Genomic DNA, 26,742 nt, shown 5'->3' with positions numbered 1-26,742 from the left:
GTAAGATAGAAGAAAAACAACGGCGTAGGAATTAATCTTAATCAATCAGATGAAATCACCCTGTCCTTTTGTATGAATTTATCTTTTTCAACAGAATGCATTTACACATTGTCCCTTCGTATGGATTCGTCTTTACCAATCAATAAAATCGCCCCAAGATGAAATCGCCCCCTGTCACATTGTATGGATTGATGTCTACCAATGTAAGAAATCGACCCCTGTCACCTTGTATGGATTGATGTCTACCAATCTAAGAAATCGCCCCCTGTCACCTTGTATTGATTGATGTCTACCAATCTAAGAAATCGCCCCCTGTCACCTTGTATGGATTGATGTCTACCAATCTAAGAAATCGACCCCTGTCACCTTGTATGGATTGATGTCTACCAATCTAAGAAATCGCCCCCTGTCACCTTGTATGGATTGATGTCTACCAATCTAAGAAATCGCCCCTTGTCACCTCGTATGTGTTATGGTCTAACAATCTAATGAAATCGACCCCTGTAACCTCGTATGTATTGTTATATACTATAATCCGATGTTACTTTCGAGATTAAGCGATCTTCGCATGATAAGCGAATCTTTTCCCTCGCGTTAATTTCCACGTTTTCAGTGTTTTGCGAGTAAAATATCTACTTCGTAAGTCACTTTATTCCATACGTAACATTCCTTCGGATGTCATCATACTTGTATTGCTAAAGGGTAAATAAACCTTTCAGTTCACAACAAATAAAAAATATGATTGCAACTGATGGTTATGGTATACGTACCTTATTGGGGTCTGCTCCGTTGCTTAACAACAGTTTTGTGATGTCCATACGACCTCTAGCTGCTGCATATACTAGTGCGTGACCCTAAATGGATGTTGTTAGATATTGCAAGGTATTAACTTTAACAAATCTATGTAAATATTGCGCTATATTAGAATGCGAGACATTCACATTTATATTGTAATTTAAAAACACATCAAACACGTAAACTATAAGTGGAAAAATGTATTTTCTCTAAGACATGGAGGCATTCCTCTATGATATTAGACAGATACTTTTTTGTTCAAAATATATCGTTGTGCATTCATTTATTAAACTTTTTATACATTTGCTTATTTTCACTTTCTATGATGACATTGTTTTTCAAATTTACTCATTTAAGTTAATATGCATTTATTTATACATCGTTGTATTTTTTTTCATAAAGTTGGTATTAGTAATTAATTTGCTTTTGAAATACTTTTAACCATGACTAGAATTTATTGTGAAACTGTATTGCACTGATTATGATTCACGAATAATAATCTTTATTCTCTCTATGTTTCAAATGTTTATATTTGAGTAACTTAATAGTCTAGGGCGAATTTTCGATCATAGGTGAATGTTTCGATAGAGGAACACTTCAACAATCCATGTTACGGAATAGCATACAAACAAAGAAGCATCGATGCACAAATGCAGTGAATCAGAATAGATTTTTAAAAAAACCCAAACCGAAATAGATATTTGAAACATGTTACAATGATACTAAGACAATCATGATATGATTTAAAAAAACAGGCTTAGGGATTTCTCGGTTATCTTTATCATAAGAACATAATAAGATATACGTTTGATCTAATAAACCTTTATTGCTTTTATTTACTTTACAACTGAAGGTTGTATTTAAGCAAATATTAATAAAAAGTAATTTTATATAGCACTCGCTTATTATCTTACAATATACAGGATACTGTTGTTCTCGACACTGAGAACTTAGAAGACTCGGTAAAGCCTCGGTTTTTCGGTTTTACGAAGTTACATACGTTTCAATTGTAATTATTTGAGCAGGCATTTTATTTTGAAGATTTTTAACATTCAGTAATGTAATTATATAGTATATCATGAAATATAAGAGTAAATAATAGGCATATAACTGTACATGTGATAAATGTTTGACATGTTAAATTTTTGTGGTCCAGAAAGAACACTCCAGTAATCAATTACCAATTTATTTTTGAAGCAATAGAGGCAGATGTTGGCTATGATCAGGTGGACATTCTCTTAACAACTAGTGTCATTAAGGTTGTGCCATGTTTTCGAATTTTGGTTTCAAACCTGAAAATGGCTAGTAATAAATATAAATCGCCGGGATACCTTGACCTCATAGCAACAGAGGCCTCTATTTGAAAGTCTTCAGCTTCAGCTTGCAACCTAGATGTTGTGAACTAGCTGTTAGAATCCACTGAAAAGTTAATAAGCCTAAAGGACAGGGCAGCTATTTAAGATAACAGGTTTGTTTAGTTCCACCCCATCCCATTTCAAATCATCACCCCTCAGCTCAAATATCGCTTGGTCTTTACCAACCTGATAGAATTGTCCTCTCACTCCTCGTATATGTGAATTTATAACAACTTGTTTAGTTTAATCGTAACCAACATAAATAATTCGCCGTTAAAACTCAAAATATATTGCTACATATCGCGTAAAACCACTTATCACACGCACTTTGTTGATGAAATCTTTGTTTCTGAATTTTTTTTTGAAGATATTGCAATATCAACATAAAATTGGGATTATTAGTTATCAACATTGTGAAGTTCAAAGGACAACGTCCTCAATTTAAAATGTTCAGTTTTTCAGTCGGCATCTTTTTAAACTCAATAAAACATCCTGAAGTCATTATCAAAAGAAAATTTTGTACGAACCCGAAATATTACTTCTGATCTCCAGTTTCAACAGGATTAATCAGTATTTCCATATCTCCTGAAATAAGGGAGTTTTGACGATATTTAACACCAACACGTTATTGGCGTAATTTGGCGTATCTGGTAGTTAAGGGATTAAACAGTAAATATAGAAGAATACGTGTAGCGCTAACCATGTTCAAAAGATAATTTATTCATGAAATTTGCCTCACCAGGAAAATGGAATATATCTATTTGTACAATATTTGATAATCAGTACCTACACACAAACTGACAGAAAAAAGACTCTCGATGATGATCGTTCGTTGATAATTCTTATTTTTCTCCGAAAAAACGTTGATTCTAGTTTTCTTTTTAAAAACAAGTAGCTGAATTTCAATTTAAAAGCATTTGAAGAAGGCAAATTTTGCATGGCCAATCAGAACCGCCAAAATGTGTCAAACGACTGTGGAAATAAGTTTATGGAGACATTTTCAAATGTACGATAGAAAGAAAAACAACGGCTAAGGAATTAATCTTAACCAATCTGATGAAATTACCCCGTCCTTTTGTATGAATTTATCTTTATCAACGGAATGCATTTACACATTGTCCCTTCGTATGGATTCGTCTTTACCAATCAATAAAATCGCCCCAAGATGAAATCGCCCCCTGTCACCTTGTATGGATTGATGTCTACCAATCTAAGAAATCGCCCCCTGTTACATTGTATGAATTTATGTGTATCAATCTAAGAAATCGACCCCTGTCACATTGTATGGATTGATGTCTACCAATCTAAGAAATCGGCCCCTGTCACCTCGTCTGTGTTATGGTCTAACAATCTAGTGAAATCGACCCCTGTAACCTCGTATGTATTGTTATATACTATAATCCGATGTTACTTTCGAGATTAAGCGATCTTCGCATAATAAGCGAATCTTTTCCCTCGCGTAACTTTCCACGTTTTCAGTGTTTTGCGAGTAAAATATCTACTTCGTAAGTCACTTTATTCCATATGTAACATTCCTTCGGGTGTCACCATACTGGTATTGCCAAAAAGTAAATAAACCTTTCAGTTCACAACAACCTAGATTCTGGTTTTCTTTCTAGTAACTGAATTTCAATTTAAAAGAATTTGAAGAAGGCAGATTTTGCATGGCCAATCAGAACCGCCAAAATGTGTCAAACGACTGTGAAAATAAGTTTATGGAGACATTTTCAAATGTACGATAGAAAGAAAAACAACGGCTAAGGAATTAATCTTAACCAATCTGATGAAATTACCCCGTCATTTTGTATGAATTTATCTTTATCAACAAAATGCATTTACACATTGTCCCTTCTCCCTACCAATCTAAGAAATCGCCCCCTGTCACCTCGTATGTGTTATGGTATAACATTCTAATGAAATCGACCCCTGTAACCTCGTATGTATTGTTATATACTATAATCGCGGGTACCTTCGAGATTAAGCGATCTTCGCATAATAAGCGAATCTTTTCCCTCGTGTAAATTTCCACGTTTTCAGTGTTTTGCGAGTAAAATATCTACTTCGTAAGTCACTTTATTCCATACGTAACATTCCTTCGGATGTCATCATACTTGTATTGCTAAAGGGTAAATAAACTTTTCAGTTCACAACAAATAAAAAATATGATTGCAACTGATGGTTATGGTATACGTACCTTATTGGGGTCTGCTCCGTTACTTAACAACAGTTTTGTGATGCCCATATGACTTGTAACTGCTGCATAACTCAGCGCGTTATCCTAAATGGACGTTGTTTAAAAGATATAAACTTTAACTATTATATGTAAGTATTGCGCTACGTTGGAATGCGAGGCATTCAATTTGATATTGTAATTTAAAAACACATCAAACACTTAAACAAATAGGGGGAACATATTTATCTGTTATGGCCTGGTTGAGAGGGCACTATGGCCTCATAGTATTGTCGAGGGATGGAATAGACTATCCTAACACGAGACAATTTCCACACCACGCTGTTACATTAAAAGTACAACATATTAATTGTTGCAGAAATATGTGTTTCTATAAAACGGGATTCAGCTTCATGAAGATTAAAAGTAGTTTAATATTGAACATAAGTGAACTGTATTCTGTTGAAAAGCAACATTTGCTTCCATCCCCGCACACAGCAGCCTGTCCGCCATTTTGACGTCTTGGTCGAAGCGCAACGTTATAATGATGTCATGTAATGGTGACGTCACAATACATTCACGTTCAATTTCGCGCCACTTCAATAGTGCCCGCTTGCCCGGGCATTATTGCAAATAGTACCCATCTGTGTAGCCAATCAGAATCCAGCATTTTGTCACGTGATATCTAATTCTAATAATACTAATTTCTCTTAGACATGGACGCATTCCTCTGTAATAACAGACAGATACTTTCTTGTCCAAAATATTTCGTTATGCATTTAATTAAAAAAATTTATATATAGGAGATTTCAGAAAAGATGGCGTGACGTCACAGAAAATTTACATCCGGGTCCTCAAAGGTACAAACACTGTATGTCGACTAATGAAAACAATAACAGATACGTACAGCCCTGCTACACAATCGATACTGTGGCAAAAGTATACACTTTCATACTTGCAAATTCTGATTTTAAAATGGTTTCTTATTGTTTAAGAGGCTACAGACATTTATATTTTGATATTTACAATTGTTTATTGCTAAATATATTTCTGTAGATTTAGTGTTAAGCCAGCTTGCGAAGCGGTGCCGGGTCGTCACATCACACGAACCCGTTTTTTGTTCACACGTAGAAATCCATGTTGTGAAAAAGTTATGAATAGATAATTGATTTTATTGTCATGTTTCTGTTGCACATGAAAAAGCTGCTCACAACACTATATAACATAACGAAAGGTGGACCATATCTGGCTAGACCACGGCCGCTCGTGCATGGCTTCGTCGCTGGTAGATCACCGCAGGCCACAGCATTGTTTGGAAAATAAATCATATTAATAATTACCAACACTTTTATCTCAATAAGGACTTGTTTAAGATATATATTTTGTTATTTAATATGTACATGTTGTTTTAATGGAATGCTCTTGTATCGTAACAAAATGACGAATAGTAATTAAACTACTGTGTTACACGTACACGTATGGCTGCCGATCTCGAAAAATAAAATGGTGAAATCGTTCAGTTTTAATGCTGCAGATTTCATTTTTAATATTTCATTTTCAGCCGCTTTTATCCCATAGACTGCTATGTTAAGTCTCAATTGAAGTGATATTACTTTTAGAAAATTTGAAAACATATTAGTTAGACTTCATTTAAATTGATATAAATTATGGCAAGCTGTTTTGATATTTAATTCATAATAGCTTAAGTTAAAAAGTTATTTAGCTTAAGTTAAAAAGATTTTAGCTTAAGCTAAAAAGATTTCAACTTAAGTTAAAAAAAGGTCTTTTGCATTATCACTTTTTTTCACTTAAGTCAAAAAAAATCTTTTTGACTTAAGTTGAAATCTTTTTGACTTAAGCTGAAAAAAGTGATAATGCAAATAAACCTTATTCAACTTCAGCTAAAAAAAATCCGGTTGTAGATAAGTATATCGTATTTCCAATATTCCACCTGCCATCCCCTTCTATTTATAATGGGTTAGGCTAGTCCATTTGTACGTTCCCGACAAGTCTGGAGGAATTATTGTTATATATAAGCAGATATTGGCTGATGTTTTGCATTTTCATAAAACCGAATCGGAGTTTGTACAGTGGTTTGAAATAACTAAAAACAAATCATTAATACATAACAATGTTTTATTTGGATGTGTGTACATTCCTCCAGAATATTCCAAATATTCGTCAGAAAATGCCTTTACCGATTTGGAAGATGAATTGATAGCACTTTCTAAACATAATCATAACATAATATTAACTGGTGATTTTAATGCAAGATCAGCGACATTATCTGATTATATTGTACCGGATGAAAATCTTTTTGGTATACTAAATATTTCTGATAATAATAATGATAGCAATAACATGTATTCAATTCAACAGCTTCTTGATCAAAATGTTCCTTTAACTAGATATAGCATGGATAACAGTAATCCAAACAGGTATGGGACACGACTTATTGAGTTATGTAAGCGATGTTCTATATTTATAGCTAATGGACGTATAGGAAAAGATATATTTATAGGAGAAACGAACATGTCGAGATGTAAGCGTGGTAGACTATCTTCTTTTGTCAGCTGCAAGTTTTAAGTTTGTATCTGACTTTGAAGTCTGTGAATTTAATCCGATGTTCTCCGATGTTCATAAACAACTTCACTTCAAAGTAAATATTAACTATGAAATTTGTTCGCAATCTAAAAACCAAGTAAGTAATTGTCCTAGTATTAAGTGGAATTCTATGAAAACAGACGATTTTGTATCTGCTCTTAATTTAAATTCGAATATCAAATTGGGCCAAAATGACACATTCGTATATACGCTACGCATAGATAGAGATCCAGACAAACATTCAGAGGCAAATTTACACATTTTTTTATATGATTGAAACATGCCTGAAAAGAACGATTAAATCATAATGATGACGTCAACGTCACTCTACATCTCAATGTGTAAATGACGAGAGAAACAATAAAATGTTCAGCTTTTTTATCCCCCCTAAAAATCGATAAATGTCATAATTTACATCAGGAGTAAAACAATTTGATGGACAGAACACCTTGTAACAGTCATTTCATTCGAATTGCACAAACCCTTGTGTAAACATATGTGTACTATAAAAAGAGATATTCTGAATTGAACTGACACTTGTCTAAACATACATTGTATATGCATCATAAAAGGAGATATTTATGTTTTTAGCAGAAAAAACGAGATGACCTCCAACCCCCTCCCCAATAATTAAAAAAAAATCCCCGATCCAGTTAACATCCAAAGGCTACTTCACATGTTTAATACATAATATCAGGCAGTTCCCAATAACCGTAATAATGTATTTCTTTTTAGTGGAAACAACTGGGTTCGAATTATTCTCCTTCAATTTTGGATATACCTCCCCATGAAAAAGATGTACCATTGTGATGCCTGCTTGCATAAGTTAAACACTACAAATACATATAATATCTGCTGAGGGAGAACAGTTCACAGACTGGGACGCCACAACGGGACCCTAGGAAAACAGTCAATTAGAATAAGAAGACAGGGACCGTAGGCAGCAGACATGATGTCCTGGAACCAGGACTCATTATTGAGAGCCAAAGAAGCCACAAGGGCTCTAACGTCATGGGCCATCTCCTTTCATTTCGCCCCAGATTGATAATTAGACTACTATTAAGCAATCCTGATCACCTGACATATCCATTTGGAGATGTCCTGGGAGGAGAAATCCTGCTGACCCTGTTTAATGGGCAGGAATAGTACATCGCCCCCTTGTTTTATCAAGGGAAAACGTAAGCATCCGACTGGGACAAAGCAGCAGATCATTCTCCTTCGACTCAATAGAGATTGTGAATATTTACCATAAAGGCACGATCAGTGAATAGGGTACTAGATCTATATCTGGCCTAACGAAGTACGAAAAGTGAATAGATGGATATCACTCCTCCTACGGCCTGAGGCACAAGCAATCAGGAAGTCAAAAGTAAAAACCTTAATGGAGACCGACACCAAAGGCTCTTAAGGAGCCTCTTTCAGTAACACAAGTGCTAGATTCCACTGTGGAGCTAACTGCCGTACCATAGGCCTGTCCAGACTGAACCACCTAATCAAGGCAGACAAAGAGTTGGATGACCCTAACTCTGGTGTACCATGAGAATACAGTACACTGGAAATAGCCATGCGATAGCCTGCAATAGTACTAGAGGCAAGTTTGCTTTCCCTAAACAAATAATCAGCTTGGCAGGGGCCTTCACCTGATCAATCTTCCTGTCGATACACCAATCACAGACGATCTTCCCTGACTGTTAGACGGTAGGTGAGGAAGACTTATTGATCGGGCGATGCGAGCTGACACGTCTTAAGAGAAGCCGTACTGTACTGAGCGAGGCCTCCTGAGATAGCTTGCACGCTCTTAAATGGATCTTCTGGGACCGAGGCTCGTGCAGGAGATTGGTTGTGAGTGGGAAAACCAGAGAAATATCCACCAACAGAAACGAAAAAAGCTCCGGAAACCAGGATTTCGGTCACAGGGGCGCTATCAGAAGGAGGGGGAAATTATGCTCCCGAAACTTCTATTAGAACCCTGCCCACCAGGTTGAATGGAGGGAATGCAGAAGCATGTATCCCCTCCCAATCTAGAGATAGAGCGTCCACATCCCAAGTCATTTGGTCTGGCACCGGAGAGACAAAAGTGGACAATTAGTGGCGAAGTGGCGAAAAGGTCTATATGAGGTATGTTCCACACCTAGTAAATGCCCTCGAAGAAGATCGGGAGATTTAGCTGCCTTTCTGTCACAATCGGCTTGCAACGTCTGGAAAGAATATCCGCCAGAACATTCAACCTGTCTGGAAGATGCTTGACTAAGAGAGTCAACCGCATTTCCTGACAGAAGAGAAGAACACGAATGACGAGGTTACAAAGACGTGGGACATTGCCCCCCCCCCCCCCCCCCCCCCCCCCCCCCCCACACACACACACACACACACTCCCCACCCTGTTTAAACTGTTATGAGCAGGGGGATTTTTGGGATTAAGCAATCGTCGCCAAAATTTCAACGTTTACAGTATTTTCAAGAGTATAATCTCTACTTCGTAACTTACTTCATTTCATCCGTAGAATTCCTTCGAGTGTAACCCTACTGGTATTATCAAGGCGAAAATAAAACGTTTCAGTCCACGACAAACTAATAAAGACTAGAGATGTGATTGCAACTGATGGTTATGGTATACATGCCTTATTGGGGTCTGCTCCGTTGCTTAACAACATTTTTGTGATGTCCACATGACCTCTCTCAGCTGCATAATCCAGCGCGTAAAACTAAATGGATGTTGGGATAGATTAAAATAGATTAAGTACAGGTCCACGTCGAATCAGGCAGTTAATGTGTAATCGGTGATACATTCTATACGACTAAATTCAAATTTTTAGTGCTTTTTATTATAAAGAAATGTGAATAAAATAGGACAAATATTGTTTTTAGACCAAAACATTTTTCCGTGAAGAAACAGTGTTGTTAATTTGTAAGATTTACAAAGGGATGTTCCCTAGCAATCTATAGTAAAGCACTTTAGTGGGGGAGGAGAAATAGGTTCCCATGTACCCCTCTGACAGTTTTTCGAAACATTTTTTTAGGACCGGTATGATGCCTAGTTTCATTTTATGCTTGTTACCATCGACAACTAATGTCCCATGGGGGTCATATGGCGGCCATATTGGATTTCAGGTATCAAAAAATGGCCAAAATGACAAATTCGCATATATGCGCATAGATAGAGAATCAGACAACATTCAGAGGCAAAAAAAAACAACATTTTTTGATATGATTGAAACATGCTGAATACGATTAAATCATAATGATGACGCTACGTCTTCTCATTTTTTGTGAAATGACGGGAAAACAATAACATTTTCAGCTTTTTTTCCCTAAAAAATCTATGCGCGTATATACGAATGTGTCATTTTGGCCATTTTTAATACATTTTTATAGGGGGGGGGGGGGGTTCCCTCTCTTTTTTCCGTGGGGGGGGGGGGGGTCCCTCTCTTTTTTCCGACCTCATTGATGTGATCTATCTTTTTTATAGTACACATATGTTTACACATGGGCAAGTACAATTCGAAATGACTGTTACAAGGTGATTTGACCATCAATTGTTTTACTTGTGATAAAAATTATATTATATTGTTTTCCCGTCATTTTACAAAAATGAGAAGACGTAACGTCATTATTATGATTTAATCGTATTCATCATGTTTCAATCACATCAAAAATGTGTTTATTTGCCTCTGAATGTTGTCTGGTTCTCTATCTATGCGCATATATGCGAATGTGTCATTTTGGCCATTTTTGATACCTGAAATCCAAGATGGCCGCTATATGAACCCCATGGGACATTAGTTGTCAATGGCAACAAGCATAAAATGAAACTAGACACCATACCGGTCCTAAAAACCATGTTTCAAAAATCTGTTAGAGGGGTACATGGGAACCTATTTCTCCTCCCCCACTAGTAGAATATGTCTGTATCCCATTGCGTTCATACCACCTTTAACGCAATCAAAACACTGTTCAATATTTATATTTTACATAGATAAGTCTACTTTTACGTCAAATATAAAAACGGTGATGGTTGCTGAGTTGGGTAACTACGGTAGTCAGGATGACCGAAGATATAGTTCCGATTGTTGAATGTTATAGCTGCAGTTTGATTTGAAATATAACAATGACGCCTTTAATTATTTTTAAATAATGTCTTTCTTTTCAATTTGATAATGTATCAATAATGTCCATTTCGAAAAAAAATTGAGATAACCGAGGCGGAACGACTGTCAGGGTAGTGATGCGGTCCGAAGTGGAGCGAGCCGCCATATTTGATTTTCAACCGAGGAAAGTAACTGTGAAATAGCCTGTTGATCAAATGTTATGACTGTTGAGCTGCTGAATGTTTGTAATGTATGTATCGGTCTACGTACGCGATATAGTCTAAATTCTTCATAGTCACGACTTTTGTTTTATTGTACGGATGATAGATAAGTGTTTGCATGGTGTGTGACTATGGAATTCCTCGAACATTCCTGAGGAAAGCCCCCGGTTGTAGCCTCGACCAGCGATTCATTTTGTTGTTTATTACCGTTACAATGCTTGAACACATATAATCTATTTTGTTTTTATGTCAAATACATTTTAATTGGATCTAATAACAACTCTTTAATATTATTTTGAATCCGACAACGAGGAAACTTTGTTTACACTTTATAAAGTAGGCCAACCGAGTAGGCTAATGACGAGCATGATATTTTCTGTGCCGCCAAAGGATCAGTCTTTAGACAATAGAAGACAGAAATCGTTTTTTAGTTTATTTTCAAAGCAAATATGTCAACTGTGAAAAGGTAAAATGTTAATTAAGTAATTAAAGTTTATTTAGATTATCATATGACGCAAAATCTACCGACGCTTGAACTAGAAGTAGACCGATCCTACTCTGGGTTTGTATTCATACGCCGTTGCGTTTACCCTAATTTGAACGCAACTCTCCTCCAATTGACTATATAGGGGCATATGTAAATATATGAAATTGCCCACTGTCCCACTGGATTTGGAGGATATTAATAACACAATGACATTGTCCAATATCCACTGGCATGACATGAATTTTACCAACATAAAGAAAACGTCCACTGTCCCCTTGTATAGATTGATCTTTTACAATAAATTTTCATCGCCCCTGTTCTCACGTATGAATGGATCTTTACCAATCTGATAAGTTCGCTCGGATATCCTTTGATGTGAATTGATCATTGGCAACATGACGAAATCACTTCGTAACAATTGATCATTATCTAACTGATGGAATCTCTTCCCGTATGAATTGAGTTTGTTAAACCTGATGGAATCGCCACTTGTCCCCTCGTTTGGATTGTTCTTTACCAACCAAATGTAATCGATTCTCTTGCGCCCTCCAATCCACTCTATGCGTGTATATCTGCGCAAATGTTTATTTACGCTAATTACATATGTAAATATTTCGGAGTGTTTTTTTTTCACGATATATATATATACACTTTCAGACTTTTACAAAACAAAGTATATACATAGGCAAACTATTATGATCAGGGGAAATTTTTTTTGATTAAGCGATCTTCGCCCTGCAAGCAAAACTTTTTCCCTCGTGTATTTCAACGTTTACAGTATTTTCAGGAGTATAATCTCTACTTCGTAACTCACTTAATTTCATCAGAAGCATTCCTTCGGGTGTCACCCTACTGGTACATGTGCCACGACAAATTCAACAAAGGCTAGTTATGTGATTGCAGATTGGAGAGGACCTATATAGGCTTTGCCTGTTGTCTAATCCTTTTATCAATACAATAATATAATATCTTTCTCTGTAATTCCTGTATAACTTGTATTGTTCAATAAAATATTTTGAAATCAAATATGTGATTGCAACTGATGGTTATGGTATACGTACCTTATTGGGGTCTGCTCTGTTGCTTAACAACAGTTTTGTGATGTCCATACGACCTCTAGCTGCTGCATATACTAGTGCGTGACCCTAAATGGATGTTGTTAGATATTGCAAGGTATTAACTTTAACAAATCTATGTAAATATTGCGCTATATTAGAATGCGAGACATTCACATTTATATTGTAATTTAAAAACACATCAAACACGTAAACTATAAGTGGAAAAATGTATTTTCTCTAAGACATGGAGGCATTCCTCTATGATATTAGACAGATACTTTTTTGTTCAAAATATATCGTTGTGCATTCATTTATTAAACTTTTTATACATTTGCTTATTTTCACTTTCTATGATGACATTGTTTTTCAAATTTACTCATTTAAGTTAATATGCATTTATTTATACATCGTTGTATTTTTTCATAAAGTTGGTATTAGTAATTAATTTGCTTTTGAAATACTTTTAACCATGACTAGAATTTATTGTGAAACTGTATTGCACTGATTATGATTCACGAATAATAATCTTTATTCTCTCTATGTTTCAAATGTTTATATTTGAGTAACTTAATAGTCTAGGGCGAATTTTCGATCATAGGTGAATGTTTCGATAGAGGAACACTTCAACAATCCATGTTACGGAATAGCATACAAACAAAGAAGCATCGATGCACAAATGCAGTGAATCAGAATAGATTTTTAAAAAAACCCAAACCGAAATAGATATTTGAAACATGTTACAATGATACTAAGACAATCATGATATGATTTAAAAAAACAGGCTTGGGGATTTCTCGGTTATCTTTATCATAAGAACATAATAAGATATACGTTTGATCTAATAAACCTTTATTGCTTTTATTTACTTTACAACTGAAGGTTGTATTTAAGCAAATATTAATAAAAAGTAATTTTATATAGCACTCGCTTATTATCTTACAATATACAGGATACTGTTGTTCTCGACACTGAGAACTTAGAAGACTCGGTAAAGCCTCGGTTTTTCGGTTTTACGAAGTTACATACGTTTCAATTGTAATTATTTGAGCAGGCATTTTATTTTGAAGATTTTTAACATTCAGTAATGTAATTATATAGTATATCATGAAATATAAGAGTAAATAATAGGCATATAACTGTACATGTGATAAATGTTTGACATGTTAAATTTTTGTGGTCCAGAAAGAACACTCCAGTAATCAATTACCAATTTATTTTTGAAGCAATAGAGGCAGATGTTGGCTATGATCAGGTGGACATTCTCTTAACAACTAGTGTCATTAAGGTTGTGCCATGTTTTCGAATTTTGGTTTCAAACCTGAAAATGGCTAGTAATAAATATAAATCGCCGGGATACCTTGACCTCATAGCAACAGAGGCCTCTATTTGAAAGTCTTCAGCTTCAGCTTGCAACCTAGATGTTGTGAACTAGCTGTTAGAATCCACTGAAAAGTTAATAAGCCTAAAGGACAGGGCAGCTATTTAAGATAACAGGTTTGTTTAGTTCCACCCCATCCCATTTCAAATCATCACCCCTCAGCTCAAATATCGCTTGGTCTTTACCAACCTGATAGAATTGTCCTCTCACTCCTCGTATATGTGAATTAATAACAACTTGTTTAGTTTAATCGTAACCAACATAAATAATTCGCCGTTAAAACTCAAAATATAATGCTACGTATCGCGTAAAACCACTTATCACACGCACTTTGTTGATGAAATCTTTGTTTCTGAAATTGTTTTTGTAGATATTGCAATATCAAGATAAAATTGGGATTATAAGTTATCAACATTGTGAAGTTCAAAGGACAACGTCCTCAATTTAAAATGTTCAGTTTTTCAGTCGGCATCTTTTTAAACTCAATAAAACATCCTGAAGTCATTATCAAAAGAAAATTTTGTACGAACCCGAAATATTACTTCTGATCTCCAGTTTCAACAGGATTAATCAGTATTTCCATATCTCCTGAAATAAGGGAGTTTTGACGATATTTAACACCAACACGTTATTGGCGTAATTTGGCGTATCTGGTAGTTAAGGGATTAAACAGTAAATATAGAAGAATACGTGTAGCGCTAACCATGTTCAAAAGATAATTTATTCATGAAATTTGCCTCACCACGAAAAATGGAATATATCTATTTGTACAATATTTGAATAATTAGTACCTACACACAAACTGACAGAAAAAAGACTCTCGATGATGATCGTTCGTTGATAATTCTTATTTTTCTCCGAAAAAACGTTGATTCTAGTTTTCTTTTTAAAAACAAGTAGATGAATTTCAATTTAAAAGCATTTGAAGAAGGCAAATTTTGCATGGCCAATCAGAACCGCCAAAATGTGTCAAACGACTGTGGAAATAAGTTTATGGAGACATTTTCAAATGTACGATAGAAAGAAAAACAACGGCGAAAGGAATTAATCTTAACCAATCTGATGAAATTACCCCGTCCTTTTGTATGAATTTATCTTTATCAACGGAATGCATTTACACATTGTCCCTTCGTATGAATTCGTCTTTACCAATCAATAAAATTGCCCCACGATGAAATCGCCCCCTTGTCACCTTGTATGGATTGATGTCTATCAATCTACCAATAAGAAATCGCCCCCTGTTACATTGTATGAATTTATGTGTATCAATCTAAGAAATCGACCCCTGTCACATTGTATGGATTGATGTCTACCAATCTAAGAAATCGGCCCCTGTCACCTAAGTATGTGTTATGTGTTATGATCTAACAATCTAATGAAATCGGCCCCTGTAACCTCGTATGTATTGTTATATACTATAATCCGATGTTACTTTCGAGATTAAGCGATCTTCGCATAATAAGCGAATCTTTTCCCTCGCGTAACTTTCCACATTTTCAGTGTTTTGCGAGTAAAATATCTACTTCGTAAGTCACTTTATTCCATATGTAACATTCCTTCGGGTGTCACCATACTGGTATTGCCAAAAAGTAAATAAACCTTTCAGTTCACAACAACCTAGATTCTGGTTTTCTTTCTAGTAACTGAATTTCAATTTAAAAGAATTTGAAGAAGGCAGATTTTGCATGGCCAATCAGAACCGCCAAAATGTGTCAAACGACTGTGAAAATAAGTTTATGGAGACATTTTCAAATGTACGATAGAAAGAAAAACAACGGCTAAGGAATTAATCTTAACCAATCTGATGAAATTACCCCGTCATTTTGTATGAATTTATCTTTATCAACAAAATGCATTTACACATTGTCCCTTCTCCCTACCAATCTAAGAAATCGCCCCCTGTCACCTCGTATGTGTTATGGTATAACATTCTAATGAAATCGACCCCTGTAACCTCGTATGTATTGTTATATACTATAATCCGATGTTACTTTCGAGATTAAGCGATCTTCGCATAATAAGCGAATCTTTTCCCTCGCGTAACTTTCCACGTTTTCAGTGTTTTGCGAGTAAAATATCTACTTCGTAAGTCACTTTATTCCATACGTAACATTCCTTCGGATGTCATCATACTGGTATTGCCAAAGGGTAAATAAACTTTTCAGTTCACAACAAATAAAAAATATGATTGCAACTGATGGTTATGGTATACGTACCTTATTGGGGTCTGCTCCGTTACTTAACAACAGTTTTGTGATGCCCATATGACCTCTAACTGCTGCATATCTCAGCGGGTTTTCCTAAATGGACGTTGTTTAAAAGATATAAACTTTAACTATTATATGTAAGTATTGCGCTACGTTGGAATGCGAGGCATTCAATTTGATATTGTAATTTAAAAACACATCAAACACTTAAACAAATAGGGGGAACATATTTATCTGTTATGGCCTGGTTGAGAGGGCACTATGGCCTCATAGTATTGTCGAGGGATGGAATAGACTATCCTAACACGAGACAATTTCCACACCACGCTGTTACATTAAAAGTACAACATATTAATTGTTGCAGAAATATGTGTTTCTATAAAACGGGATTCAGCTTCATGAAGATTAAAAGTAGTTTAATATTGAACATAAGTGAACTGTATTCTGTTGAAAAGCAACATTTGCTTCCATCCCCGCACACAGCAGCCTGTCCGCCATTTTGACGTCTTGGTCGAAGCGCAACGTTATAATGATGTCATGTAATGGTGACGTCACAATACATTCACGTTCAATTTCGCGCCACTTCAATAGTGCCCGCTTTCCCGGGCACTATTGCAAATAGTACCCATCTGTGTAGCCAATCAGAATCCAGCATTTTGTCACGTGATATCTAATTCTAATAATACTAATTTCTCTTAGACATGGACGCATTCCTCTGTAATAACAGACAGATACTTTCTTGTCCAAAATATTTCGTTATGCATTCATTTATTAAACTTTGTATATATTCACTTTCTATTATGAGATTGTTTTTTTAATTTATTCATTTAAGTTAATATGCATTTATTTATACATCGTTGTATTTTTTCATAACTTTGGTATTAGTAATTCATTTGCTTTTGAAATACTTTTAACCATGACTAGCATTTATTGTGAAACTGTATTGCACTGATTATGATTCACGAATAATAATCTTTATTCTCTCTATGTTCCATAAGTTTATATTTGAGTAACTTAATAGTCTAGAGCGAGTTTTCGATCATAGGTTAATGTTTCGATAAAGAAATTCTTCAATATGCCATGTTAGGGAATTGGATACAAACGATGAACATCGATGCACAAATGCAGTGGATCAGAATAGATTATCAAAAACCCAAATCGAAACAGATATTTGAAACATGATACATGAGAAATGAAAGGAAACACGCCATTAACGAAGCGTTGTCATGGCGACATTATGTATTTCCTGCTCTGGACACACAATAATAAAAATCGTTTCAGATTTAATAACACTTGTGACAATATGCAGAAATATTACCTCGCAGAAATACAAAGGGCCATTGCTCTGCTAATTTAGATCTGCCTAGAGTGGCGATCGAACTTGAATAAGCCCTTAAGGCATTTAACTCTGTTACCTAGTTTTAACAATATTAGTTTTAACATTTGTTAGTTATTACACAGAAACTGCAGAAAAATGACATTGATGGTAAATTAAAGGGCCATAATTCTGATAAATAACATCCGCTGAAAGGGTTGATCGAACCTGGCAAGGCACTTAAGGCATTGAACCTTGTTACCAAGTTTGAAGTAAATCGGTTAATATTTATTACAGTTATTGTACAGAAGTGGCAGAAAATGGCGATATTAGTAATTCAAAGGACCATAACTCTGCTAAATAAGGTCCGTTGAAAGTCGCGGTCGATCTTGGCCGAGCCCTTAAGGCATTTAACCTTGTCACCAAGTTTGAAGAAATTCAGTATACATTTGTTACAGTTATTGCCCAGAAACGAAGTGTTACAAACAGACGGACAGACAGACAGACAGACAGACAGACAGACAGACAGACAGACAGACAGACAGACAGACAGACAGACAGACAGACAGACAGACAGACGAATGAATATCAAATTGTAAAATGGGACCTGGATCAGCAATATCCGGAATTTGAATCGTTAGGTCAGTATCGAATTTCGCGATATCTCCAAAACTTTTCTAAAAAAAATGAAAGCTACAATACTACTCTTGATTACATTAGTTTTATATCAAAATTGATTTTATTTTTATATCTATGTCCTAATATGGCAGAAAATTAATACGAACGAGACATAAACATGACCCTATTTAACCAAAAAATGCTCTTAAAAACTATATTGCTTTTGAATTTTTTTTCATATGGAAACAATAGATATGACCATGATATTTTAATAATAACACTGATACCACAAAGTTGACACGTTCAGGTATCAACACAGACAAAGCGTGTGGTTCCATTTTTTTTTAATTTTGACAGAATGTACACACCAATATTATATATTCATGAACTGATTAAAATGAAAATTAAACGATGGAAGATATTTTGACAATATGAGACTATCACCTTAAATATGAAAACATCTAAATTCCAACCAATCAGAGGCCCCGTTTTGTTACCTTGGCAACCAATATTTCCAAAGGTGTTACCATGATATTTAGCATTTAAAATTATAACTACACTTATTTTCACTTACATACGACTAAGGAATAATAAACTAGAAATGTATTGCTAGGTATACTAACAAAGAAGTGGTTCGTTGCTTCCTTCACTCCCTGTTTTCAAATCACTCAAAAACTGCTTTCCCGGATATTAATTTCGACATTTCTTTACACATAGACAGAAGATGTCTTAGGAGTATTTTTAATGCGGGGTAAAATTTTGGACAATACCAGTAACAGGGTGGAATGAGATGATAAAGACCAATGTTTCGTTTTCTTTTTTCCCAAAAGTGTTTACTTTTTGTAAAAAAAAAACAATATTTCCATTAAATATCAAAAAAGAAATGACTTAAATACAAAGTATACGATCTACTTAAATGATTTATGAATAACACATGGAGAATATTCAAAAAAAGCCTTACTCATTTAGGCATTTGTGTGCAAGCAGTTTTAATGGAAAATCAATACAAAGAATTCAGGCCCTTTGGGCCTCTTTAAATCACAAAAGGAAAAAGTAACGCATTTTAAACGGATAACTTGTGGGCAGTTTTTAAGATTTTTTTTAACATTAGCTTAAACACCACCTTTGCATAGAAACATCGATGTATAAATACAGTGGATGAAGATAGGTAAAAAAACAACAAAAAAGAAACAAACCAAACAAACAAAAATAAATGATATTTGAACCATACTTTATAAGAAACGAGATGAAACAAAATAACCCACAAGTGTTGTCATATAGGTGTACATTATGTTCCCGGCGGCCACAGCAACCCCGTTAGCCTGAAGCGTAATGTGCCGTGGAAGTTAGGCCATTTTCTCTTTTGTATTGAAGTCTTTTCAGGTTTTGCCACGCTCTTTTACGGATTACATGGCGTTCCTCGGGTACGGGGGAAATTGTTTCTCCCGGAGGTGAAATACATGCTACGTATTGGCATACGGTCTACGACAGATACCATTATGCCCTATCTAGGCACGTAACGATCTGATAGGGTTTCCTAATTTTTACGCGTTTTGATCTAGTTCTTTCACGTTTATTACGGTGCGTCAAGGTGTACTACAGATGGACGTCTGATGCCGGGTAGTTTTAAAGTAGGTGTGCGTCCATGGTATAAAAAGAGAAATGAAACATTATTCATTGTTGAAAATGTAATTTAAAAAATATTTAATTACAACAAATGTGTGATAAGAAATGAAATTTTATTTTGTAATGTATTTATTACTAATGAGTTAAGCTATAACAGCTGGGAAGCAGGTCAACTGTTACCATTATATGACTCCTAAACGAGTTTTCAATGCCTTTCTAACGATATTTCTTATGATATATCATGAAAGAATTAATCTAGCCAGAAAGATATAAGCCACAAAAAGTTGTGTATTCGACTTTTGCATCATTTCAGGAAAAAGTTTTGTTTGCTATGCACTGAAATTTGTAAGTAATTATCTATAAGAGGCCCATAACAAGATCAGGTCAGTCTCATATTGTTGTACTGACATTCTATCACTAGAAATGGGAAACAGTTATGATTCTCTGAATAATTTATTTAATAATTCTATTATAAATGATAATTTTGTTATTGCATGTCCAAAGGAGAAACAATCAGACTGACAATAAAAGAAAGCATAACCATTTTCTAGAGAATAACATCACAATCTAATGGAATCAATAATTTACATAAAATTATGATCCAATGTTGAAACAATTGTGATGTATTTCATAATAGACTGGCGTGAGCAGTCTGTAGGATATGGAAACCATCATTTAATTTGTATGATCCTTAGTTTAAAATCATTGCATTTAGATAATCTAGTGAAGAACTATGTTGAGAAAGTTTTCTCAACAACTTGGAGTCTGGTAGCTAGCCTATGAACGTTGTTCAACATTTTGCTGAAACATGAAACTGACTGCTCCTAAATCTGTTCATATACCTTTTAGACTCACGGAATGACCCTAGAACGAATATACGTACCCGGCCTACTATACCTTTCGGCCGGGTACGAATTGGTCCCTATGTGTCTTAGTGGAGCACTGCCTCCGAAAATCACTCGGGCATAGTTTTCTTTACTTTTTTGTAGGTTTCCAATTATTTTATGCGTATACATGCATTTACATATAATTTTTGTCCAAAAACAAGCATAACAACCATTCTTAATATTTACCGTACCGCTCAAAAGACGTCAAATTCACAATTTGTGGACTTGCTGTATAGATTCTCTTCAGAAAGACCTTCATATGTATTATGTATAAAAATAATGCCTCGATGAGAATTCGATATTTTATGTGGTTGAGTTTTATTGCCTAGTAGGTAAGCGATATCAAACAAGTACGATAAAAATGCAAACAAACGTTTTTATAATGGTTTGCATAATCATTACTTTGCTCCATTAGCAGTAATAGCACCAATTGTAGCTCTAAAGACGACAACATTTTCTGTCAAAAAGTCTTTTGAGCTACAATTTGCAGCTAGAATGACCCTAGGAGTTTATTCATAAATATGAAAACTAAGGCATGCAAGGCTTACATTATTGAACAGAGTTCATTAGTATGTTCGATTCTGATGTTTCAACACAAACTGGAAGGGAAAATTAGAATTGTAGGGGAATTTAGAAATTGGAAGGTATAATGGACCCTGAACGCAAGTGACTATGACATAATGAAATCATCTCTACTTATCATCGACATAAAATAAGCCAGGGTTTTGGTTTTGCAATGTTTATACAAAATTAGATGTGGTGGAAAAGCACATTACACAACACGCATAATAAAATAAACTGGTGATTTTACAAAGACTACAGTGGATTGTGTTAGACATTTACCAATCACAAAAAATGATAAATAACTCTCTCGAACTTCAAAATGGTAAAGTATTTGGATGGTACTTTTAAATTCATCACGTTGTAATTAAATGACAATCTTACATAACACAAAGATAGTTATTTTGTGTTAAACACCGCAAAACATTAGCCCTAATGGTAGTGGACTTATGGAGCCTGTGAATTAGAATGTTTGTGTTGTGATTTGTGCCAGTCAGATTCATTATTGGATTATATGTAATGCATATTAAAAAATCATGGTTTACTGTAATCGTACATTTCCTGCCTGGAGTCGGGAGAGGGAGTTATTTTGGGCAAAATATATCCGAATTCTATGGTGGCATATTTCTGCCATCGAGTTAGTTTAGGTCGACTTATGGTAACTCGACTTTGACCAGATAGTTATGTCGGCAAGTCGTGCTATTGAGATATTTATGTCGGTAAGATGACTTTTAACACGACAAATCCACATCTTCACATTGGAAAGTCGAGTTACACTATCGCGACTGACTATTGTGGATCTCGTCGTAATAAGGTAAGTCAATTTCCAGAACGTAAGTCGACTTTCCGTGATGTAAGTCGACTTGCCGACATAAATATCTCAACAAGTCACGATATAACTCGACAGGACGACATACAAAATGTAATTATTTCGGCAAAGTTACGTTACATAACTCGACCTAAAATAACACGATGGCAGAAATATGCCAGTATACTATGAATTGTAGTATAAATTGTAATATAACGGATATTTTTTTCCTATATTGATGAACATGTCGATAACAAAAAATGCATTTATTCTCAATTAGAATAATTTGCTTTAGTTAATAGCGGCATTGATGTTTATAGGAATTGGCCAAATATTTAAGATTGGACCTTGATATGACCAACTTCTCGGTTTCTAATAGTTAAGAATATGTATATTGACAATTAGTATTATGTATTCTTTAAATACAAACACGTGTACTTGTACAGTAACAGAAAGCTGTAATATATCATATACACTAGTTACTACCATTCTTAAGGAAATGTTTCCTACGCTACTAGATTGGTATTGAAGTGATATAAATAACATTGGCATGCGTTGTTACACTCACCTTATTAGGGTTTGCCCCATGGCTCAACAGCAGTTTTACAAGTTCTATATGACCTAATCGTACTGCATCTGCCAATGGATTACCCTGAAAACAAACAATTCTTAATGAAAAAATGGTAGATTGAAGAAATTGCAAGTACATTTTTGCCAAGCACTTGTAAAAATATGAGTTGAAATTTCATTTTGGCAACACACAAGACAACTAAATTGTGCGGCTATGGCTAATCGCCATACGTTGCATGTCTAAGTCTCCGACGCATAACGACATATATGATAGAAGACGCGGTTAGTATATGGAAGGACAGTTCCCAAGATGACGTTGTAATCTATAACATTCGAAGAAAAATAAATCAAAATTTCAGAAATTGAAATATGTACATGAATTTGATGCTTGTTTTCGAAATTAAAGTGTTATAAAAGGGAGCATTTGCTACAAAGATAAATACATCTATCTGGAGCTAATTGTACGAAACACAAAAAGATTCAGATGTGATCCACCAAAACCGTTTCTAAATCTTGAGATAATGTCCATATCTAAAGTAACCACTGATCATCATAGACGGCCCTCTTCACAATCGTTTATTGACATTAAAAAGCTTGTCGTCAAACAAGCGACTATCGACCACTTATCATATTAGAACCAATGACAACATACCAATTCTACCATCTATCAACACCAAATTCATATGGTACCATTTAAATATTCTATCAACCATGTATTTTTAAAACAACAAATTAAACTATTTTGATCATGTCTGTATGCCTACTGTAAACAAATAAAAAAATAATTTTGAACCGGGAGGTCAAAATAATAAAATTATCAAAAATTAAACTCTTTAGTTAACAGTGGTTTTGATGTTTGTAGGAATTGGCCAAATATTTCAGCTTCTAATAGATCTGATGTTTTTTCATCGACATGTAGTAATATGTACTAAGTAAATACAAAAACTTGTGCTTGTACAGTAACCGGAAGTTGAAAAATATCATATACACTAGTAACAATCATTCAAAAGCTATAAGATTGGTATTGAAGTGATATAAATAACATTGACATGCGCTGTAACACTCACTTTATTAGGATCTGCCCCATGGCTCAACAGCAGTTTTACAATTTCTGTATGACCTGAATTTGCTGCCTTTGTCAATAAATAACCCTGAAACCAAACAATTATTAACGAAATGCTTGAGGTATATTGAAAAAATTGCAAGTAAATTGCTGCCAAGCTTACTCACTTGTAAAAATGTGAGTTGGAATCTCAGCAAACGAGACAACTAAATTGTGTGGCCATTGACGTTAAAACTCTTGTCGATAACACAAACAAACGACTATCGACCACTCATTACATCAGGAGCAATGATAACATACCAATGTTCCCATCTATCAACACCAAACTCATACGGTACCATTAACATATTCTATCAACCATGTATTTAACAACAAAAATAACATAATTGTTATCATGCCTATATGCCTTATGCAATGAACATAACTTTTTATTTTGGACATGAAAAAAACAGTAAATAAGTTTCATAATTCATTCAACTTGTGTACTGTAGTCTTGATAACCATGATATCACGGGATGAGCGCGTAGACTGTGGGGTACCATTATCGAGCAATCTGAATTTCTAGTAATACTAAATGATTGTAGTTACTCGGTTGCGACTACAGTATAATTGGAGCGTAATTGTGTAGAAGTGCCATTATTTGTCCAAGCTTAAGTAACACACATTTCCAAAATGACCCCAAAAAACACTACAAACAATAGAAGTTTATTTTTGCCTCAGTTTTCAGATAACAAATATATATGAATACTACTCATATGAATTTTAATGTTTTAAAATTTAATAGGTGATTTAACACCCTTTGACAAATACAATTTTATATAATGATTTAACTTCATTTTGTGTGTGTATACAGTAGTACGAAATCGGTTGGCAACGACCATATTCTGTGTGGCGGGCGCAGTAGTATTCCTTTACGTGCTTCATTAATGAATCCTTAAAATTATACGATTATATATAGTTACGCAATCAGACATTACAAAACCGAAGAAAAGAGTGGCGATTTTCCTCTGTTAGACGTTAATAAACCATTAAGCATGTGTACGCTAAACATAAAATACCCAGAAAGGGGTGTTGAATACAACCAAAGCGTCATCTAAAGTTCTATTCTGTATTGTATGCTAAATCCTACCAAGTTGGGGCTTGCTCCTTTCTGCAAACATGTCTTCACACTGTTTTTGTCTACACGTCCTATGGCATCTTTCAGTCGTTGATCGATCTTTAAAAATACAAAAGTATTATATGTAAACAGGCTGAGACAATGTGATGATGAGAAAACACTATTTCTGAAAAGTATTATTGATTTCTTTTATAGGTTTAACTTTTCTTTTTACAAAATGCGTATCTATGATTAAATAACGGTAATTGCACTATCGATATAAATATTGTTTATGAAATACTTGAAATAATCAAGAGCCAAGTATGACAAAGGATATTTTGCTTCAAACGTTAACGAAACCATAGCCTGATATTCAATTTGATATTTGTTGGATGCTTCAATAGTCTTGGTCTCACTTCTAAGGAAGGTATCTCCAGATATGCCCCAACACAACGAAAATTGACATTTTTACTATTTTTAGTTTTACGTTTTGATTTTTTAAACATTTTCTAACAGTATCATACTAATTTAATTTCAATGAGAACACTCCTTTTCATTGCAATGTTTTCCAACATGTATATTTTGCAATGAAATTTAAACATAATAATGTGTTTTAAATCCAATCTCAAAACACATACGGAGATTTAAAAAGAATGATTAAAACGGTAGTACAAGACACGTTTTAGAAAATTGTGTCGGTACATGTTAAGAAGAATGTAATGTGTCAAACAATTTACACGACTGTTTCCTTTTTAACATCACATCGAGAATGCATTCTCAATCGAGAGTCAGTATGTTCTTCAACAATTATTCCTGTTAAAATTCAAACATCGTTAGAGATCAAACAACCATTTATATGTGGTATGTCAACAGACGCGTACTTAAAAGTCTAAAAACGAAAGTTGATAGAATTCGAAAAAAAAGCAAAGCATCAAGTCTACTTACGTCATCGTCCGCCATTGTCCAAATCAAGTTATATTACAGAAAGGACTTTGTGTACCACGCTACATAGTGTAGCTGGCGTTCTCCGAAACCTACAAAACAAATGATACTAAGAATAAATGTGCAAATGAATAATTAGGAATAGGGCCTACATGTCATTTGTTTTCCTACCGTCCCATAATTTGGCTAAATAGCTATTAGGGTATTTAAATATAAATTCCAGTCAGTCAGGAAAATTTAATTACATGGTAATATCTGAGGGTCAGATCCACAGACACCTACTTAATTTTTGGTTCTATTTTGACATTGGAAACTGTATGGAAAAAAATTCCACGTTTAAACGTCTGATAGCAAAGTGATGTTATAATGTAGATGCAAGAATTATGTTCCAACAAAAATATACTTTGGTCACACAGAACTGGTGTAAGGTATGGGGCTGGTTACATGTATATATCGACGTAAACAGCTAAACATAATGTTAAAGATGATCCACCGCTGACAAATAGTATTTGTTCTCAATAAAAAAACAATCGCAGACGAATTAGTATTTTTCTTCAATTACAAAAGTTACTTACTTTACACCATTACCATCATTGAAAAGTTTACTTCAAGATAAAAATATTAAAAATAAAATAGTGATTACGCATGACATTATGTCCTATATGAAATAAAAAATAGTGATTACGCATGCACCAAAAGCAAAATAAATCATTTTATATTATTTTTTTTGGTGTTAATTAGACATATATATGTACATGATTAAACACAAATTATTGTTCAAATGAAGAGCATCATTTATACGGAGGTGCATCTTTAAGGGAACTCTATTTGATTATTTTAAATAAACGTTTAAGGATTATTTTATAACTAAATACATTATCCTTGAACGTGTC

General features: G+C 34.5%; 1 protein-coding gene across 1 annotated transcript in view; it reads right to left on the bottom strand.

The window, feature by feature from the left end:
• Positions 1-25,943, bottom strand: part of LOC138306655 (ankyrin-1-like) — a 50,665-nt gene extending 24,722 nt beyond the window's left edge. The window contains exons 1-4 of the mRNA XM_069247096.1: positions 25,853-25,943; positions 24,941-25,027; positions 23,816-23,899; positions 22,747-22,830 (exon numbers count right to left, since the gene is read on the bottom strand). Coding sequence (XP_069103197.1) covers positions 22,747-22,830; positions 23,816-23,899; positions 24,941-25,027; positions 25,853-25,867 — 270 coding nt within the window. The 5' untranslated portion in view covers positions 25,868-25,943. The remainder of the gene's footprint in view (positions 1-22,746; positions 22,831-23,815; positions 23,900-24,940; positions 25,028-25,852) is intronic.
• Positions 25,944-26,742: the final 799 nt, after the last annotated feature.

Source organism: Argopecten irradians, chromosome 13 (genome assembly GCF_041381155.1).
Source record: "Argopecten irradians isolate NY chromosome 13, Ai_NY, whole genome shotgun sequence".
Classification (NCBI taxonomy): domain Eukaryota; kingdom Metazoa; phylum Mollusca; class Bivalvia; order Pectinida; family Pectinidae; genus Argopecten; species Argopecten irradians.
The sequence above is the reverse complement of the archived record's forward strand: the minus strand, read 5'-3'. Positions and strand labels throughout refer to the sequence as shown.